The following is an 18531-nucleotide window of genomic DNA, read 5'->3' on the forward strand; positions in this document are numbered from 1 at the left end:
ATTAAAGAATATAAATGAATGTGTTTTACAGACCAATGTTACAAAAGGTTTGGTTAATAGAGTTCAAGCATAATTTAAAAATAAAGTTCCTCAAGCTGTTTATATTCATTACAATAACCTTTGTCTTAATTTAAGATTTAATTATTTAAGAATAATTTAATTTAAAAAATATTCAAGAATTAAATTTTTTTTTTAATCTCTTACAATATTTATATTGTTTTATATCTTTCAATCTATTCTAAATGTATTAATCTTCAAAAAAAATTTTAAACACTCCAAAACCAACTGGACTTAAAAGATTATGCCTTACTAGTTGGTCCTCTCAAATTCATATTTATCAACCTATTAAAGCTACTTTAGAAGTTTTATTGTTGTTATTACATGTAATAAAAAATGAAAAAAGTATGCGTTCATCAAAAGCTATTGGTTCTATAAAGAACATAGATTTTAAATTTATGTGCATAAGTGTGTGCAGGGGGTATGCAGGGTATGCAGCTCCGTACCCTGAAGCTCTTTAAGAGGCAAAAATCAACTCTGGAAAATACCTTTTTTTGTGCAAGAAAAATAATTATAGTGGCGACAGTGGCCTTCTGTACACCCTAAAAAAAAAGAGGCCTGTGCACACTTATGTTTAAATATATTGTATTTTTAATGACTTATTTTCTAAAATTAACTTGGTAACTAAATAGTTACAAAATAAAAATGATGATATGGCCGATATGGGTAAAGAAATTGTGTTCATTAATTATCTGAAAGAACATTTTTGTGATAAAAGAAATGATCAAGGATATCATGCAAAATTACACAATGAATCCAGATGTGTGTCAAATAAATTAAATGTAATACTCTACAGTAATCTGATTTCCGAAATAGAATTTTTTTTAATTACTATAGATAAAATTAATATCAAACTTAATAGAACATTTTTTAATAAAGTCTTTTTGGTGGTAATTTGTATATTTGACCAAGAAATAGTAATTTTTTAGAAAGAAAGACTTATTCATCTATTTGCTTTAGCATACATATGTAATACAAATATTTTAGATTCAGAATTAAATATTATTAATAAATCGCTAAAACAATATAAATTAAAATACAATTATATAAAAACTGTTTTTCAATTTCATACATTTTATTGCATTATGAAATAGCATTTTTTGAATTATACCAACTATGTAGTATTGCAATTTGCAATGACAATACCAGTATCTTTAACACCATGCAAAATAAATTTGTCATATATGAAAAGAATAAAAAAATTCTATGCTCCATAATCATTTGTGTTGCTATGAGAAAGTGTGAAGCAAAATTGTTAAATAAGACTTAAGATATAAATAATTTTGCTAAATATCATAACAATAGAAGAATAATGTTAAATAAATTATTTTTTGATAATATTATCATAAAAATTGATAATACCTACTTAATAAACTTTTTTTTTAAAAACTACTCTTTTAAAGTTAAAAGTGTTGTATTATTATGATATTGTTCTTATAACTATTTCTATTTGACCTATATTATTAAACACAAATATCTAATAGGTAAGTTTTTAATGTGAACATTAACTGTTTTTTAATTTTATATATTGTTTTAAAATTTGTTAAAAATTAAATATCTGTAAAAATTTGTAATAATTATGTTATTTTAGATATTAAAGATTTTCATTGCAAAATAAAATATATATTGTCAATTTAAAATATATCTAGTAACATTTCATTAAAATTACCTATGTTAGGTTAGATTAGGTAACTTTGTAACACTTTAATAAAATATAACGATGGTGTGCTTAATATTGGATATAATTTTTGTATAAGTGGAAGAAGGCCGAAGAGTACTGAGGTTTATTCAACCAATGGTCGATATACCTATAGGTATCAAGACAAATTATGGCCCTCATGAAAAATGTTGACCTCAGCCTGGTCCACCTGTTACAAAAGTTCTGGCACTGGCACTGACTCCACAACTGAATCTGTACTTGCCTACAAAGACTGTGTGTTTTAGATACCTACAACAAGTAGGTATTTAATTTTTTTAAGTTAAGTTCTAGATAAGTTATGTAAGTACCTGTGGCTTTTGTATTCACAGTATTACAGTGAGACACAATTTCAACTAGATACCTATTAATAATATATACTATCTAGTATCTTCTGCTGGCATTTATTACTCTTTAAGAGTTTTCAGTAATTTTGAAGTTCATAATACCACATTTTTCTTAACATTCACAGTTTTAATCCGTATGAATATATCCAATATAATTAATTATTGATTGTTAAAGCTAAACTACATCACTTAAATCAATATTAACACTTTGAAACTTTTTGGTAACTGCATTAAACCTATGCAATACGTTTACCTCAAAAATATAAGCCACTAAGCTTTTTTATAGATTCCAATGATTCCATATTATAAATCTACTTAGAATCTATTATAGAATATAGACAAGACAATTAAGTAATAAAAATATAATTCATAATACTTAATCAACTTCAGACCGTAGTACCGTAAAGTGCATAGAAGATAGAACATTGTACTTACCAGTTAGATATAACACTAGTTTATAGAAGAAGTACTGAAAAACTGAATACAGAATAGGTAATCATTTTTAAATTAGAAAGAATTATAAACACTAAAAAGTAAACACAGTATATACACTAAGCGACTAAGCGTTACACAAGAATAATATTACCTATTAGGTAATCATTACACGAGCAGCTAATCATAATGTTACTAACACGTTTATAGTCGATTGACAAAAACACAATAAAACTGATCACTGGTCGACGGTCGTGGATTTGTTATTTATAATTTGTATTTTCTGATAAGATGGAATTGTCGACACAGGCCATATTATACAGTGTGTTCACGTTAAAAGGTACCATTAAATAATTTTTACTGAAATGGCGTTTTCGCTAAACGAAAGAGAACACTTAAATACACAATACATTCATTTTCAGATATCATATTATGTTAAATTCTTAACCCTTTCGATACGCTCGCGATTATCGTACTCACGTGTCGCTCATAAACCCAAATAATTATTTATCATTATATCAGACAAAATAGAAAAGATTTCATCTCTGTAAACTGTAATAGTAAAATGTTAAATGTGAACATTTTCCCGCCTCTAAAATTTGGTACCTACCCGGGGCATTTGCATCGTTTGAAACTACATAAACTACATAATAGGTACCGTTGATTATAATATTATAAAGTACCTATATAAATTATATAATGTATTATTTTATAATATATAATCAATGATAATAATATAATACTATAATAGTACCTATAGGCTATAATACCGTATTTACTGTTTTGTTTAATATAATTATTTTGTTTTTTGTTGTTTGCAAGAAAAATAAAATAATAATTATTATTATTATTAATTCCAACTTTGCGTGCCGCCGAGAACACAGCGAGAACGAACAATCCTACTTCGAGTGCTTTGTCGCGTAAGTTCTAATTTTACGGACCGACCGATAGAAATATTTGTGTGTGCGTGCGGTATGTTGTAGTGTGACTAGTGTGAGTAGCTCAATCAACAGTGTCATATTATAATATTTATCTACTATGAGTGACCGGTAGCCTATCAAATAGATCGCCGGGTACCTTAATACTGATGATTGATGAACAGGGTCTGGATTTGTATGCAAACGCATATTCTTTGACACTATTACACTTGACTTATAATAATTCTGGTTAAATATCTTTTTTTGTATTTTTGTATCTTTTTATATTTTTGTATATTTGCATTAATATGCATAATAATTGCATATTTCTGGACAATTACATAAAATGTGCATATATTCTACTATTATAGACAATAAATAAAATATTTTAAATTTTAGTCAAAGTTTGAAATTATAGTATTGCATGCCAATATTTCTGACAAATATAATACGACCGAATAGAACAAATATTTTACTATAGGGAATTCCGACGACGGACGTATAACGTCGAATAATAATAGGAGCGTTATCTTATAGATATAGCCATATAGGCGAGTATGTAATAAACACATTAATCTGATTTCTGGGACATAACACATACTAAGATTGAGCCAACATGATATTGTGGTAAGCATTTTCATATTAGTTTCGTCGGTGTAGTGTGTCCGTGTCCATGGTTTTCTTTTTTTAATATCGAATTTAAAAAAAATTCCAAAGGCAAAATAAAGCACAGCACATTATTACTACAGAACATTATTACGTAACTGAATATCCAGGTATCTTTAGAACGGACTGAAATATATTATTTTGTATTTGTTGTTGAATTTGTGGTAGATATCAACGTGTCATGTAATAGAAAATCACAGATTTTTTTTGCATATTTTTAAATTTTTGTGTGCATAACTATGTGTTTATTTAACAATAATTTTTTTCATAAAAATCTGGACCCATCACTGATGAGGGACGAGTAGGGTTCTAAATTTCACTCTTTTTGAAATATTTCAATGAAATATTGAAAAATATTTTTCTTTTTTTAAACATGATCGGTCATAGTTGATTAGAAATAATATATTGATTAAACACAGAAAATATTCATAGTAAATAAGCAAAAATATGCACTATAAATTTTTTAATTTTTTTTAATTTATCACTTGTATTATTAATTGGATCCTTAGATATTGGTTATTATTATTATTTATTATTATACATATTTTCTTTGTTTTACACAATAAACCAATTTTTGAAAATTTTCACTTGCAAGTTGACGTGATTATGAACTTTAAGATATAATAATTTATATTTTATTTTTCATTGCAATGAAATATTTCGTGAAATACTTCAAGAAAATAATTTCATGAAATTTTAAAACCCTAGGGATGAGCATTAGCTCATGTTACGTAATGATACGTGAACGTGACGACGTGCGTATATATAATATACTATAATTTAATTGTATATAATATGATGGAATGTAGTATGTTTGTCAAATTGGGATTAATAAAAAAAAAATGGTAACAAGGTTCTGGTAAGTGGTAATTAGGAGTTTCCGTATAATAAATAATTTGAATAATAGCCAATTGGTACTGTAATGATATGCGCTCATAGCTGCTCATATCGTAATAAATTGTAGTAATTTCATAGAAGTTTAAATATAATAAATTATAGTAACGGTCGTTATTGTCACGCGCAGATTGGTAATGTCTTTTCTATATCTATCCTTGTTAACGAAAAACTGAAAAAACATATTGTTTAGTAAATAGGTAAAAAGTGTATTCTAGGTAGATATAATAATTTATTTGTTTTATTCCTTTAAGGTTCCATTTTCTAATTTAAGCCTCCTTTTTATACAAAATTTTACGTTACACCACTTATGATGATTGTTTGTTGATCTCAAGATTGGATAGAACTGGTTTTAACTTTTAAGTGTACCGATAATATTTTTTTAAATTGTTTAGAAGACGTATTATGATACAGTATTTAGAATATATTATATAATATATATGTACATAGGTGATAGCCGATAGGTTTATTTTTGATTATATACAACAAAATAATAAATTGTATAATACGAGTACTTACTTTAAGTAACAAAAATAAGTACCTAAATATTTCTAAATATTAATAATTATTAATAATTACTAGGGCTCAGACATGTATGGATTTATAGAAACATATTATTAAAAACTCAAAATATTTAAATATATGAAACAAATATATAAAATGTGTAGATACTAGATATTATATTAAAAACATTTTCTTTTCAAATAATACAAAACAAATGTTTTAAACAATTTAGAACACTTTTTTAAAATTAATAACAATACTTTGTTTTAAGTGTACCTATCTACTTAATACATTTAAACAATCAAACTATTAAAGTTTTAAATGACGATGAAAAATAGGTTATAGTAAATAAACATCTAAAATATTGAACCACATATCATAATACTAGCATTATAATTTCGTTTATTTAATCAATAATTATTATAAATTTATAATTGTATATTGTGTAATACTATAAGCAGAATATAATTGTTTGTATAGTATTTTAGGTTGATTACAGCATAATGATTGACGACGTTGTTAAAACATTAAACTGGTGTAGGCTATAGTATAATATTATGATGTATTACTGCATTGATGCAACTGTTAGCTGTATAAAAAAGAAAAAAATAAGATTTTAAGTATAAGCATAATTTATTTCTTCTAACAGAATTTACTATCGATACAATATGTGAACTTAGAAGGTACTATAATCATAAATAAATAGATTTTGTTTTGTCCAAATTTGTTTTAAAACAAATCAACAAATCAACACTTAGCTAATTTGATATATTAATTATTATACATTTATATATCCGTATAACTATGCGACTGGGATTTGTATGCATGTAATGTATGATGTTACCTATTTAAGATTTGATTTACAATTTTATCGATTTATATAATATTATTACATTATGTTTAGATATTACTTACATATTAGGTACATTTAAATGAAGTTCACGTGTATTTTTAGAATTAAAACCGTTTTCTTTAAATTAAACATTAGATACAAAAACAAATAGGTAATTGTTTAACAATTGTAACTATAATAAAGGACCTGGATTAATATGCAAAAAAACGCGTAAAATATACACTCATTGACTCATATAAATATAAATATGAAGAAAAACACTTATTAGTTATTATTAATTAAGTTTATAAATATGTATTTTTGGTTATTATTTATTAATACCAAGTATACATATATTTTAAGATAAAAATATGTATGTATTTGTGTGAATTCATATCAAAATTATTTATTTTTATGAAATGTATATCAATGTATACCAAAATTATACAAAAATTTAATTCAATATTTTCATATTCAAAACTTTTCTTACATCGCATAATACAATGTTGACGTATATTTAAAATAGAACAAATTTAAAAATAGGCAATTTATATTATGCAATTATTTAGAAATATAGACATTCATGCAAATATAAATTTTAGCATTCAAAGTTTTAGTTTTAAGTATAAATACCTAAAAATACGCAATTGCTTACAAATCCAAGCCCTCGTTATTATTATTTTTACTAGCTGTGATCAAATATAAGAATTTTACAAATTTACCAAATTTGATTCGGAAATCATAACTAATATAATACAATATACAAACTATAGCCATTCTAAATATAAGATTACATATTGATCATTTTAAACATGCCTATCGCATTTATAATATAAGTATCTATACTGTTTAACATTATTTTGCCCTTAAATATTGTTTATTTTGTACAAATAGTCATGACAATTTTAAAATTTAATTATTTTTTGTAGCATTATTGAATTGAATAGAATTATAAATAACATAATCATTTAAAATTAGTACCTAGGTATTATTGATAAAACTATTTATTTCTAAACAATTTTTTTTCCGTTAAACAATATTTGTTATTTTATTAGTGAAATTAAAAAAATCATAATAGAAAATAGGTAAGTTAGGTTTTACTATTTTTTTGAACAGATTTGCATGGCATTAAATTTTTATTGTCCCAGTTATCATTAATTATCATAATCATTATTCATCATCATACAAACACCAGTCATTTATCGATACAATAATATCTGTTGTGAACGCACAAAAATACAAATTTCGAATTTTAACATCGTGCGCTTAACTATATTATATTCAGTTATTAAGTTTTTACAATAAAATAAATAAAATTGTCTATGATCTATGTTATAAAGGTTTACATTAGTAATATACCTACAATGTGTAAATGACAATAGAATATTATTATTTTAAAATTATATTATATAACTGAAAATAGTTAAGAATAACTTAACATTTTAAACGTTTAGGATATTTTGGTGTTCCCTTTCGTCTCGATTTTTTTTCATAAGGACACCTCAAACATACGGTTTTTGTGGGATAAGATGAAAAATTTGCGTTTAAATCACTTGTGCCAGATGATATCATAAAATAATGGAATATAGGTGCAAAATAGCATCAGCGCGCATAGTTAGAAATTATAAATTTTAGGATTGTAATTTTGTAGCAAATATTTTTGTTTCTGCAGTAAAAATGTTGTGATTTTATTTTCCATTTATTTTACACCTTTTTATACAGTTTTTATAGAAATTTATGTAATTTTGTCAATCATTGTATTATTAAAATAATTTTTAACACTCAAATGTTGATGTTTACTAAAAAACTGCTATGATTAAATTAGACAAGATATTTATGAATGTTAATTTTTGTATATTGTGTTTTATTTTAAAATTATTTTCTTTTTTTAAATTCATTGAACAATTAATTTGTTATAATTTTTTTTTTTTTTATGTATTTTAAATTATTTCAAATTATTATTTTTTATCAATTTTAAAGATATAATAGTTAATTTTTAAATTTTACACAAATAAATTTGCTAGAATTTCAAATATGATTTTAATATATATTTTGTACACTATTTGAGATTTTTAATTAATTTTTCGTATTGAATATTATATTCACAGCTCCGTCTAGGTTGTTATGAAACGCGTGAGTGTCAGCCGAATGGACTAAAAGATTTTCGAAAATCCCACCCGAGTCAATGTGTTTAAGTGCAGCCAAAATCGATTGCTTATAGGCTATAGCCAATAATACACTAACTTCGAAAATCATTTAATCGCGTTATCATAATTGCAAAATAGTGTACTAGTGTGACAAAGTTCGATCATTGAAATATAATTATTATGTGAATTTTCGATTATAATTATTTACTGTGATTTTATTTTAAACATTTTATTTTATTTATTACCAAACATTATGATAATATATTATATGCCCAAATATAATAATGATGACAATATAAGTACATTACACATTGATAATCGTAATAATAATAATAATAATAATAATAATTATAAATACAACGACTACCTATATCTAAAACATAATTATTAATGAAAATGATGATGAAAATAATAATAATAATAATATGTCTGGCACGTGGACCTAATGTATTTTTTATTGTCAAACGTCACTCCCGGTTCAAAGGGCCAGTATTTATTAAATAAAACAATTTATATTAATTATAATTAATAATTTTATTTTTAAAAATAATAAAGATATACTATAATAACCTACTTAAACCACCCTATAATGTAAAAGACTTAAAATAAATTATTATAATTAAACATAATTCTATCGTGTTAACATATTAATACAATATTATTATATTATATTGTACTGTACACACGCGTGTGTAGTACACTAACCAGCGAACGCGCGTTACAGTACACTTAATCTAACAATAATTATTATCATCAAGACAATATTAATTTAATGGAAGACATTGTGATTTTATTGCTTTTGTATAAAACAATAAAATATCATATCAATACTTATGTTACAATATTAACAATAATTATAATAACTTATTATTATATTCAATACGTTTTCGTATTACAAAAACGTAATTTTATTTACAATATTACTTACGTTTTGTAACGCTTATGTGGTAATTTAACAGTTTAAGTGGGGTAACACAAAATCAGTCTTCGAAAATCGATCTTACGCACTAAAAAGAAAAGTCGACCGGCGTATTGTTTGATTTTTTTTTTTTTTTTTTTTTCGTGACGACGCCCGACCGACCTTTTTTGTCTTACGCTAATCTTAAAGTTAGTCATATGTTTCATCGTTCTGTTATTCTTGGTTGAATACTATATCGTTGCGGGAACGAACAAAAACTACAATTACAGCCGCTTGTTTGACCATAAGTAGCGTTAAAACGAAACGAAATGATATTGCACGAGCCCAAGGTATAATTAATATTATACGGAGGAGTATATTTTTTTAAAACTTTTAAAACGAAAATTGTTATATAATTTAGGTTACCTAACATGTTTCGGGACGAAAAACAAACTAGGTATGAGCGCGATGCGGATAGTAGCAGAATAGTTGAGATATCACACGATCAGCGGATCCGACGACCGTTCTTGTGACAGATTTTGATTGGCTTTGATTTGCTGATTTTACCATTGACTTTCTCGTAACTTCCTATGGAAATATATAATAGACGTTGCAATTAATGCACTATATTCTATCGTTAATTGGTGTTTGAATAATCGAATGTATTCAGTTTTGTCTAACCTCCGTGCTGAGAAGTGTGGGCGATTTGGATGAAGGACGTTTGCGTCTCTGAGGTCTCGATAGTCTCTAATTTGTTATCTAAAAATAAAAAAATTAAATAAATATCGTCGTTACTCAATTGCTGTCATTAATATAGTACTTAAAACAATAACTGTTTTATAATGTAATAATGAGTAATAATTATTATTACGCACTACACACACGTTTTTTTGTTTTGAATTCATAAATATGCATTGGTATTTGGATTTTCAACTACTATTAAAGTTACCCGTCATCCCATCTCCTCATCTGAAATAAAACCATAGATATGCTCCGGAAAAGCGTTTACGATGAGCATTAAACATAAAAATATTGGTTAGTTAATTTTTCATTTTATATTAGTAAGTACAATATTGAAACACGAGAAAATAACTCTACTTAAAAGGACGGAATGTAAAATGTATTTCCAAAAAGGTAAGACATTTTACAAAATGTTTGCGATTTTAACCAATTTTGTCAAAATCTGTAAGTACTTCAAATAGTTATATATATCAAAAATTAAGATTACCTATGCATCATATACATTTTTTAACTGCTGTAAAAATAAATTTGATAAAAATAAACACTCGTATACAAAACTTGTTGTATTAATCTTAAATCTATCATCGCCATGCAATAATTTGTTTTTTTTTTCATCACACGATCACTATTTCATATAACAAATAATTAATAATATAAAATATGTATACGTAACAATTTATAAAACTTGAAAGAACATGTCGTGATTAATTAAAATATTTTGCACGTGATAAAAAAAACTTTTAACCTAATATCAGAAACCTAGCTATTAATAAATAATCAAGCTTTTTGAACGTAAAATATAATTTTTATGAAAATAAATCGAAATAAATTAGAAAATTTCAAATGTCTAGAAACAAAAGTCTTAATATTTTGAATATTTAATCATATCATATCATAATTATGATATATTTATTTAATGCAATTTCAGGTCTCGTCAGGTATTTATTCAATTCTGAATCACAACAAAAATATTAAACTTATTTGGTCGAAAACATTAGGTAGGTAAGTATTATATACATTTCGGTCTTCCCACAAGTTAGTTTTTCACAGTTATTAAGAATATTATTAATACTTTTTTATTGGAGGTTTCTTATTTTTAATTATTCAGGTACACACTATATACAGAGGTCTAAGGAGAGAGGATTGGGCGTTTAACCTATCCTCCTTGAAATTTTAAATAATTTAGAAAAAAAGTATTTAGTATTTAATATTTTTACACAATAGTATTACATACATTCACCAGGGTTATTTATATAAATTATTGTTGATGTATTAAGTGCTATAGAATGACCTAGTCCGTGATCATAAATCAAAAATATTGTTTTTTTATTACTTACGGTATCCCATTATTAAATATATATTATTGATCAAAACGATAATTATTATGTAAATATTATAACATTAGCGTTATTAATTATTATTATTATTAATTGCACAAAGGTATATCATACTGGCATAAAGCAGTATATTTGCATGTTCTATACTACATAACGGTACTACTTTGTACTATATAACGATGTAAAAGAATTAAGCGCGGTTTATTTCGACCAAGTTCACTACATAGGTACAGTGAACAACATCAAAACATTTAGAATCCAATATTGCCACGTAAGTTTAATAATTTGTATTACTTTAACTTAACATAAGGTTTCTCATTCGTTAGGTATTTTTTTAGGCTATTTAAAAATATTAAAGATATGTAGATATGATTTTTTTTATAATCATTTAAAGTTAAAGTGGTATTGACTCAAAAGTTAACAATAATAAATTATACACATGTATATTAAAATATATTATAATGATTAAATATTTAAAATATAATAAAAGTTAATAACTTTAGTATTTGAAACTGTGTTATGGCTGTTAATGATATAAATGAAATTGTATAGTTAAAACTATAGGTAAAAAGACTAGGTGCATCCAGCGCCGGTTTGAGACTTTTCGGCCCACCGAGATTTTAAATTTCTATCGGCCAATTCATAGGTGGAGATTTGATTAAATTTTAAGGTAGGCTAAAATTGTGTTGTATATGATAAGCTACGAAGACTTCAACCCTAATATTCAATAATTTGGGGGCTTTTGAAAATGTTTGCTCCCCCATTTTTTTGCTACCGGTCCAAATTTTATGCGGCCCACTGAGATTTTCTCCGTAGTCCGTCGGTTCAATCTGGGTCTGGTGCATCGCATTTGCAAATATGATAATGGATATATGTAAAGAGGAACTCTAAACAAAAATTCAGTGTGAGTAACTAAGAAAAAACAATTATACCTATTGTATATATTTCAAGCAGTAGAATCGCTAGATTTCGTACGACGTAGATCAGGGCCATATTTAGTATTTACCATTAGGTAGAATAGGCAACAATTAGCAATTTAAGCAGTTGCTTATGGCCTTCGTTATTAGCGAACCACAAATTTTATGAACCTTATTTTTTACAATACAATTTTCGACGTATGATTCTCGACTTAAAATTCCCGAATCAGGTCCTGATGTAGACATAAACTGAAGTCAATCATTGAAAATGGTAAACGAATAATTCATAAATATACGACTATAAATTAACTAAACGATTATTATTATTTTACATTTTTTACTTATATGTATAACAATAAACAGTGAGCTAATATAAACATCACTTTTTTTTTGTCTGCGTGTTTTCGACATAATGACCTGTCACCACAACAGAAGAAATAAGTATCTACTATGAAATTAACATATAAAACGCATTTTCGAAAAATGAAATAGGTACGTACTATATTTTGTCTCGTATATATTATTATAATTTATAAGTAATGATGAGTTACATACACATGATTGCGTAAATCATTTTTTTTTTTCATTTTCGAGATTTTACTAATACCGCAATTAGTTGTCCGTGCATTTAAAATCTATTATATGTGTATATATTATTTGAGGTTTATACGCATCTATACTATAGAGACCATCAAACTATACAATATGGACGACTACGCTATATATTTTATGGTAAAGTATTAGCTCCCTCACGTGTTAAACAGATCCATTAAAAGCTTAAGCCGCGCGCGCAAGATGCTCGGAGGGGCAAAATCTAAAATTAACCCCAACCTTAATTTAATACCACGTCAAGTGCGAACCCCTTGTTAAAAAGTTTCTATAGCTACAAAATCCACTTAGTGGTCTCACCTAAAATTCGATTTGACAATACGCAAACAAAGAAAAAACGAAATACTCGTAAAACGAATAATAATTATTGCGGTATCTGGTAAATAGTTTTAAATCCCGATTAGCATGGTTACTAATTATTTTAAATCGATTGGGTATTTATTTTTAAATAAAATGGACGTATACGCAAGACTATAATATAAATCAATATCCGTTGGTTGATGTGTCCCGCGGGAATGTGCTGTAGAAGACTGTTTATAATAGCAAACAGGCAGGCATATTATCATATTTTATAACCAGAAATTCATATGAAAATTTAATCAATCGCTCCTATTTTAGTTTGAGACACATACCTATTTAATTTAAACGTCCATAATGTATATATATACTATATATATTCATATTTTTTTATGCCGTATTATGGTGTTTTATAATTAAATTTCCTACATAGGTATTTGTGCATAACAATTACATTACATTGTTATTTTGTTGTGCGAAAATGTTATTAAAACCGTTAGAGGAAAATACATCACATTATGTAATATAATATATATTGCAACTAAATTACAAATATTTGTATGTGTTCAGCACATTTTTTTACACGTATGAGTACCGAGTAGATAGAGTTTATAATAATATTATAGCATAATGTTGTATATAAATTCAGCAGGTATTATACAGTATACCTACCTATAATATACATGTATCAAACAAATATTTTCAACACTTTAAAAAAATATACATATGTATGTTTTATAAGAGTATAAGTACATATAATTCTATTGAATATTCAAAATTGAGACTTTTAATAATAATGGAAAGTATAAAATCAAATCTTTTCATAAGATACTTACACACAGACACGCTGCAATACTTTAAATCTTATTTATTTTTATATCTATTATTACCATGATATCCACACTTATATAATATATAGTACAAAAATACTATATCATTTATTAATATATAATAAACGAGTAATTAATTATTATTTCTAGTCATACATTTATTACTACTATACAAACCCGGCAGACGGCAGTAAATCAAATGCACTTAATCCGCGTATCGCATGATTTGTTTTGCATAATTTGAATATTTTGATGTCTATGCACGCATCATGTTTATTCGATAAATTCACAAATCTGTTTATTATATAATAGTTGTTATAACTCACTATAAGGAAATAAATCAAATCAATGATAATATCAAATCGTTAAAAGCGTTGTTCTTGTTTTAGACAATGAGTTATAGATGAACGACACACTTTATAATATAGATTCTGCCAACAATCATTTTCATAAAAAATCGGGAATAACTGAGTAACAACTAATCACTATTCATTTTATAATACGCTATAAGACAATAGGCATAAGTTTGTGAAATCATTGAATTTAAAAATGCAATTAATTTACGTATACTTATATTGTAAGAATTGTACAACTCATAAGTATATGATAAACGTGACACGTCCATCTCTATACAGCGCAATAATATACCGCGAGTTACAGATGAATATTAATTATTAGGTACATTACATTATGTAGTAATATCGTAACCTAATGACAACTATCATATAGAATTGAAATCTTTCGAAAATGATACGCAGATGGGTTTTCTTGGCAAAAATATCTCTTTGTATATTAGATAAACTATTTACCTATTTACAAGGCCATAACGACCGGTATATGGACGATATTTTATTGAAATTACTATTATTTTTAGACTTCTTTATGAAGAAAAAAAAAGTATTATGAATTATGATCAATTTATTATTAACGTGAATAAATGGTGAAAATACAGTTAATTAACAAACAATGATAATTACACGAATTATGAATGATGATATTTATTTTAATAATGATTTTTGATTAATATAACTTTGGTTTATTTGTGTAGGAATTGTATATTATAAGAGTAATAACCTAATTTATCTATTAATATTGTTTATGGAAACAGTTTCACGCGAACTCAGGCCACAGTCATTGAGTCATAAACCATAGTTATAACTTATAACATATCAAAAACTGCATAAGCAAACGATACATAAGACAATATGTTCTGTGTCGTAGACCGTAGTGCTTTTATTTTTTGATATCATAAATATAAAAAGTTTTAGAAACATAAAAGTAATGGTTTTTTAAACATTTATAGTAATAATTATTTTAATCAAATCAACAAAATAAAAATTATATGATATACATAATAACATATTTTCTTTTTTATTGAACTTAATTGAACTTAACGTGGAATCCTTTCCTTATACATTTAATGTACTATATTATATTACATGTGCTCCTTATGTTATCGAGTATTATACGATATAGGATGTAGATACCTACGCTGGATTTTAGTATAATATACAGCTTAATAATACTTACAAAGCGACCATTTTTTAATGAAATCGTACGCATCAATAGATTGTATGAAACAATTATGCTAATCCAAGGAGCAGCCAGCAGGTAAGAACACTGCATAATATTACAAACACTTACCGATTGATTTATTTTGCTGAGATAATAATAATTCTATGCTAACAAAATTATACATTCAAATTATTTCCAATCAAAAATTGATAACTTTGATAAGGTAATACCTTTATATATATATATATATATATATTACATAATAAAATCGTTATGACCTATTTCTCGTGTAAAACACTTTTTCTAAAACTGACGACCGAAAATCATCCCGCTCCCTTTCACTAATGACACTTATAGTGGTCACAAGCATAAATCAAACACAAAACATACTATAAAACCCTAATCATCGAAAAAACAAAACGATGGTCCAACACGTATTATATATTCATTTATATAGTAATATATTATATTCGATTTGTGACCCGAATAATTCGTTTGATCGTTTTACACTCGACGAATTTTAACACGCGCGCGTTACGAGGAAAGCAATCATATTATAATATTATATAATTACATAATATTAGCATAAGTGTAAATATGATGTATGTAGTGTATTACAAATGCCAAAAATAATCGAATTAAGTCTTGCGATCGCGATAATATTTATAACACTTACATTTTTTTATTCCAAAATAGTATACGCCGTGTTTTCGGCGCCATGCTGTTGCCGCTAAAACTTCCAGTCCGTCGCGACCCTTTTCGAGGATGACCATTATAATTGAAGTTGTCGAATTGTGGTTGCGGTGATGTGATGAGGTGGTGACGATAGTTGTGGAAGGGGGAAGGGGGTTGTTTAGGCGAAGAAGGTGGACATTTAAATTAAAAACTAACGAAAGGCTGCAGCGCGGCGGCGGCGGCAGGCGCCGCGTGGCTATAGGAACGACGAACGTGCTGTAGCGGTGGACGCCGGCTGCAGACTCGGGAGAAAATGATAGCGAGCGGAGGGCCGGCGGCGGCGGTGGCGGGCAAAGTCACGGCGATGGGAAGTCCAGAGGGGGCTGGGCCCGGGTTTCCGTGACGACGATACCGGGTGGGCGGCGACTTTGGGCGGCGGCGAGTCGTAAGCTGTGCGGGGAACGTATAGACCGGCGGGAGGACGAACGGAGCGCCAAACTTCCATTGCTTCGTTCTGGCCGACGGGGGACTTCCCGCGCGGAGCCGCCCGCAGAAGTTGGCGGGTCGGGCGGACGACGAGCAGCGAACGATCGCGGCGGCGGTGGCGGTGGCGACGAATACGGCGACGGCGACGGCGACGACCAACACGACCTACAACATCACCACTACGGCGGATGATGGTAAGAAACGGGAAGTCCGGAAATATAATATACATGTAGTTTGGATATCTATTCTGTTGAGTATGAAAAAAATTCCGACGATAAAGGGAAAAGTCACTGGAAAGTCTATACCCATGCCCTCTCCCCGAAAAACTTTTTCCATCGTGTCATGATATAATATTATGCGGAACGATTTTTTTTTTTAACAGCGTCGGAGCAGGTTTTTTTATTAAGCGTCAAAATTTTGGGTAATTTCTAGTCATGTAGCGTGTTGTGGGCGTGTGGTGTTTGACAACAGACCGTCACGCAAAGAACAAAATCAAATTATTTCAAGGGCCGAAAAAAACTTTACTGGAAAAACGATCACGCCTCGTTGAATAATGGGATTTCAATCATTTTTATTTTATTTGAAAGAAAACGACTTTATTTAGGTCACATTAGACTCCAATCTTTGAATAAATTTATAAACTTTAAATAACGTTAGAAAATTAAAATTAAAAAAAAAATGGAAATATCAAAATAAAATGTTTCCCTGTGAAACAATACGTGGATTTCACGCGTTGGTTTCGACACTCTTAATGCGGATTGATATTGAACCGCAAGAAAAATGATTTCATGTATATTTTTCAAACTTTGAATTTAATAGGCCTAGTTCTTAGATAATAATCGCGATGTATAAGTAATATATTTTGTGACATCCGCCATCATAGCTATGAAAACGGCTTTGACTTTCTTCAAACGTAATACCATATACTATGTACGATACACGACGAGTGTAAGAAAGCATTTTTCCTCTGCGATTCGTTTTAAGCTCTCCATAAGACATTTTATTCGATTTAGTATACATAATAATTGATTAAAACCGTTTTAGAGAATACAAAACGTATACTAATTTATATTAAATATGTTTGCTGCATTACATATTGTGACATTTATAAAACTTGAAGAATTAAGTGGCCTACGTTGAGGAGATTAAAGAGGCCAAAGCCCATTTCGTTGTCTACACAACTATATTTTTGTTATACGAAACTAAACTTATCTAAATCATTTTTTATAATATACTTTGTACATAATACCAAGCACGTATCCAGAGGGATTCATGTTGTCTGGACCCTGACAATTTTATATATTAAAAATAAAAGGTTTTGTATATCAATATTCATGTAAAAAAATTAAAATTAAAATTGTATTAAAAATTATTTAGATCCTCCCAAAATAAAATCCTGGATACATTCCTGCATAATACAATATATTATAAGAATTTGGATCAATTTTTAAAGTGATATATTACTGTTTATCTTAAAAATAAATCAGTAAATAAATAAATACTATTTAAAAGAGAAGATATTATGTAGATAATATATAGAACTATGTACACTTTCATAAACTTACTAATTCTACATGTAATTCAATTATTAACATATGTATATCAAAAGTTTATTAATGTATATGAATTATTTTTTTTTGTTTTTAGGAGGGGGCTGGTTTAAATTGATCTTTTCTAAGTTTTTAATAATTAACTGACAAAATTATAATATATTATAATACAATTTTAATCTAC

General features: G+C 27.1%; 1 protein-coding gene and 1 long non-coding RNA gene across 3 annotated transcripts in view; one reads left to right on the forward strand and one right to left on the reverse strand.

Annotated features, from left to right (window-relative positions):
* Nucleotides 1–5892: 5892 nt before the first annotated feature.
* Nucleotides 5893–16634, reverse strand: LOC132927699 (uncharacterized). 2 transcript variants are annotated; one of them, XR_009661803.1, is made up of 4 exons: nt 16313–16634; nt 10072–10149; nt 9817–9978; nt 5893–6102 (listed from the first exon to the last, which is right to left on the reverse strand). It is a non-coding gene; the product is annotated as an uncharacterized LOC132927699 (long non-coding RNA). The 2 variants fall into 2 exon arrangements; XR_009661802.1 differs by lacking the exon at nt 5893–6102 and having other exon boundaries at nt 6128–9978; nt 16313–16633.
* Nucleotides 16635–16854: 220 nt separating this feature from the next.
* LOC132927698 (glutamate decarboxylase) overlaps nt 16855–18531 on the forward strand; it is a 95976-nt gene continuing 94299 nt past the window's right edge. Inside the window, exon 1 of the mRNA XM_060992287.1 lies at nt 16855–16991. Within this exon, the coding sequence (XP_060848270.1) occupies nt 16986–16991 (6 nt within the window). The 5' untranslated portion in view covers nt 16855–16985. The remainder of the gene's footprint in view (nt 16992–18531) is intronic.

The sequence above is a fragment of the Rhopalosiphum padi genome, chromosome 3, assembly GCF_020882245.1.
Source record: "Rhopalosiphum padi isolate XX-2018 chromosome 3, ASM2088224v1, whole genome shotgun sequence".
NCBI classification, from domain to species: domain Eukaryota; kingdom Metazoa; phylum Arthropoda; class Insecta; order Hemiptera; family Aphididae; genus Rhopalosiphum; species Rhopalosiphum padi.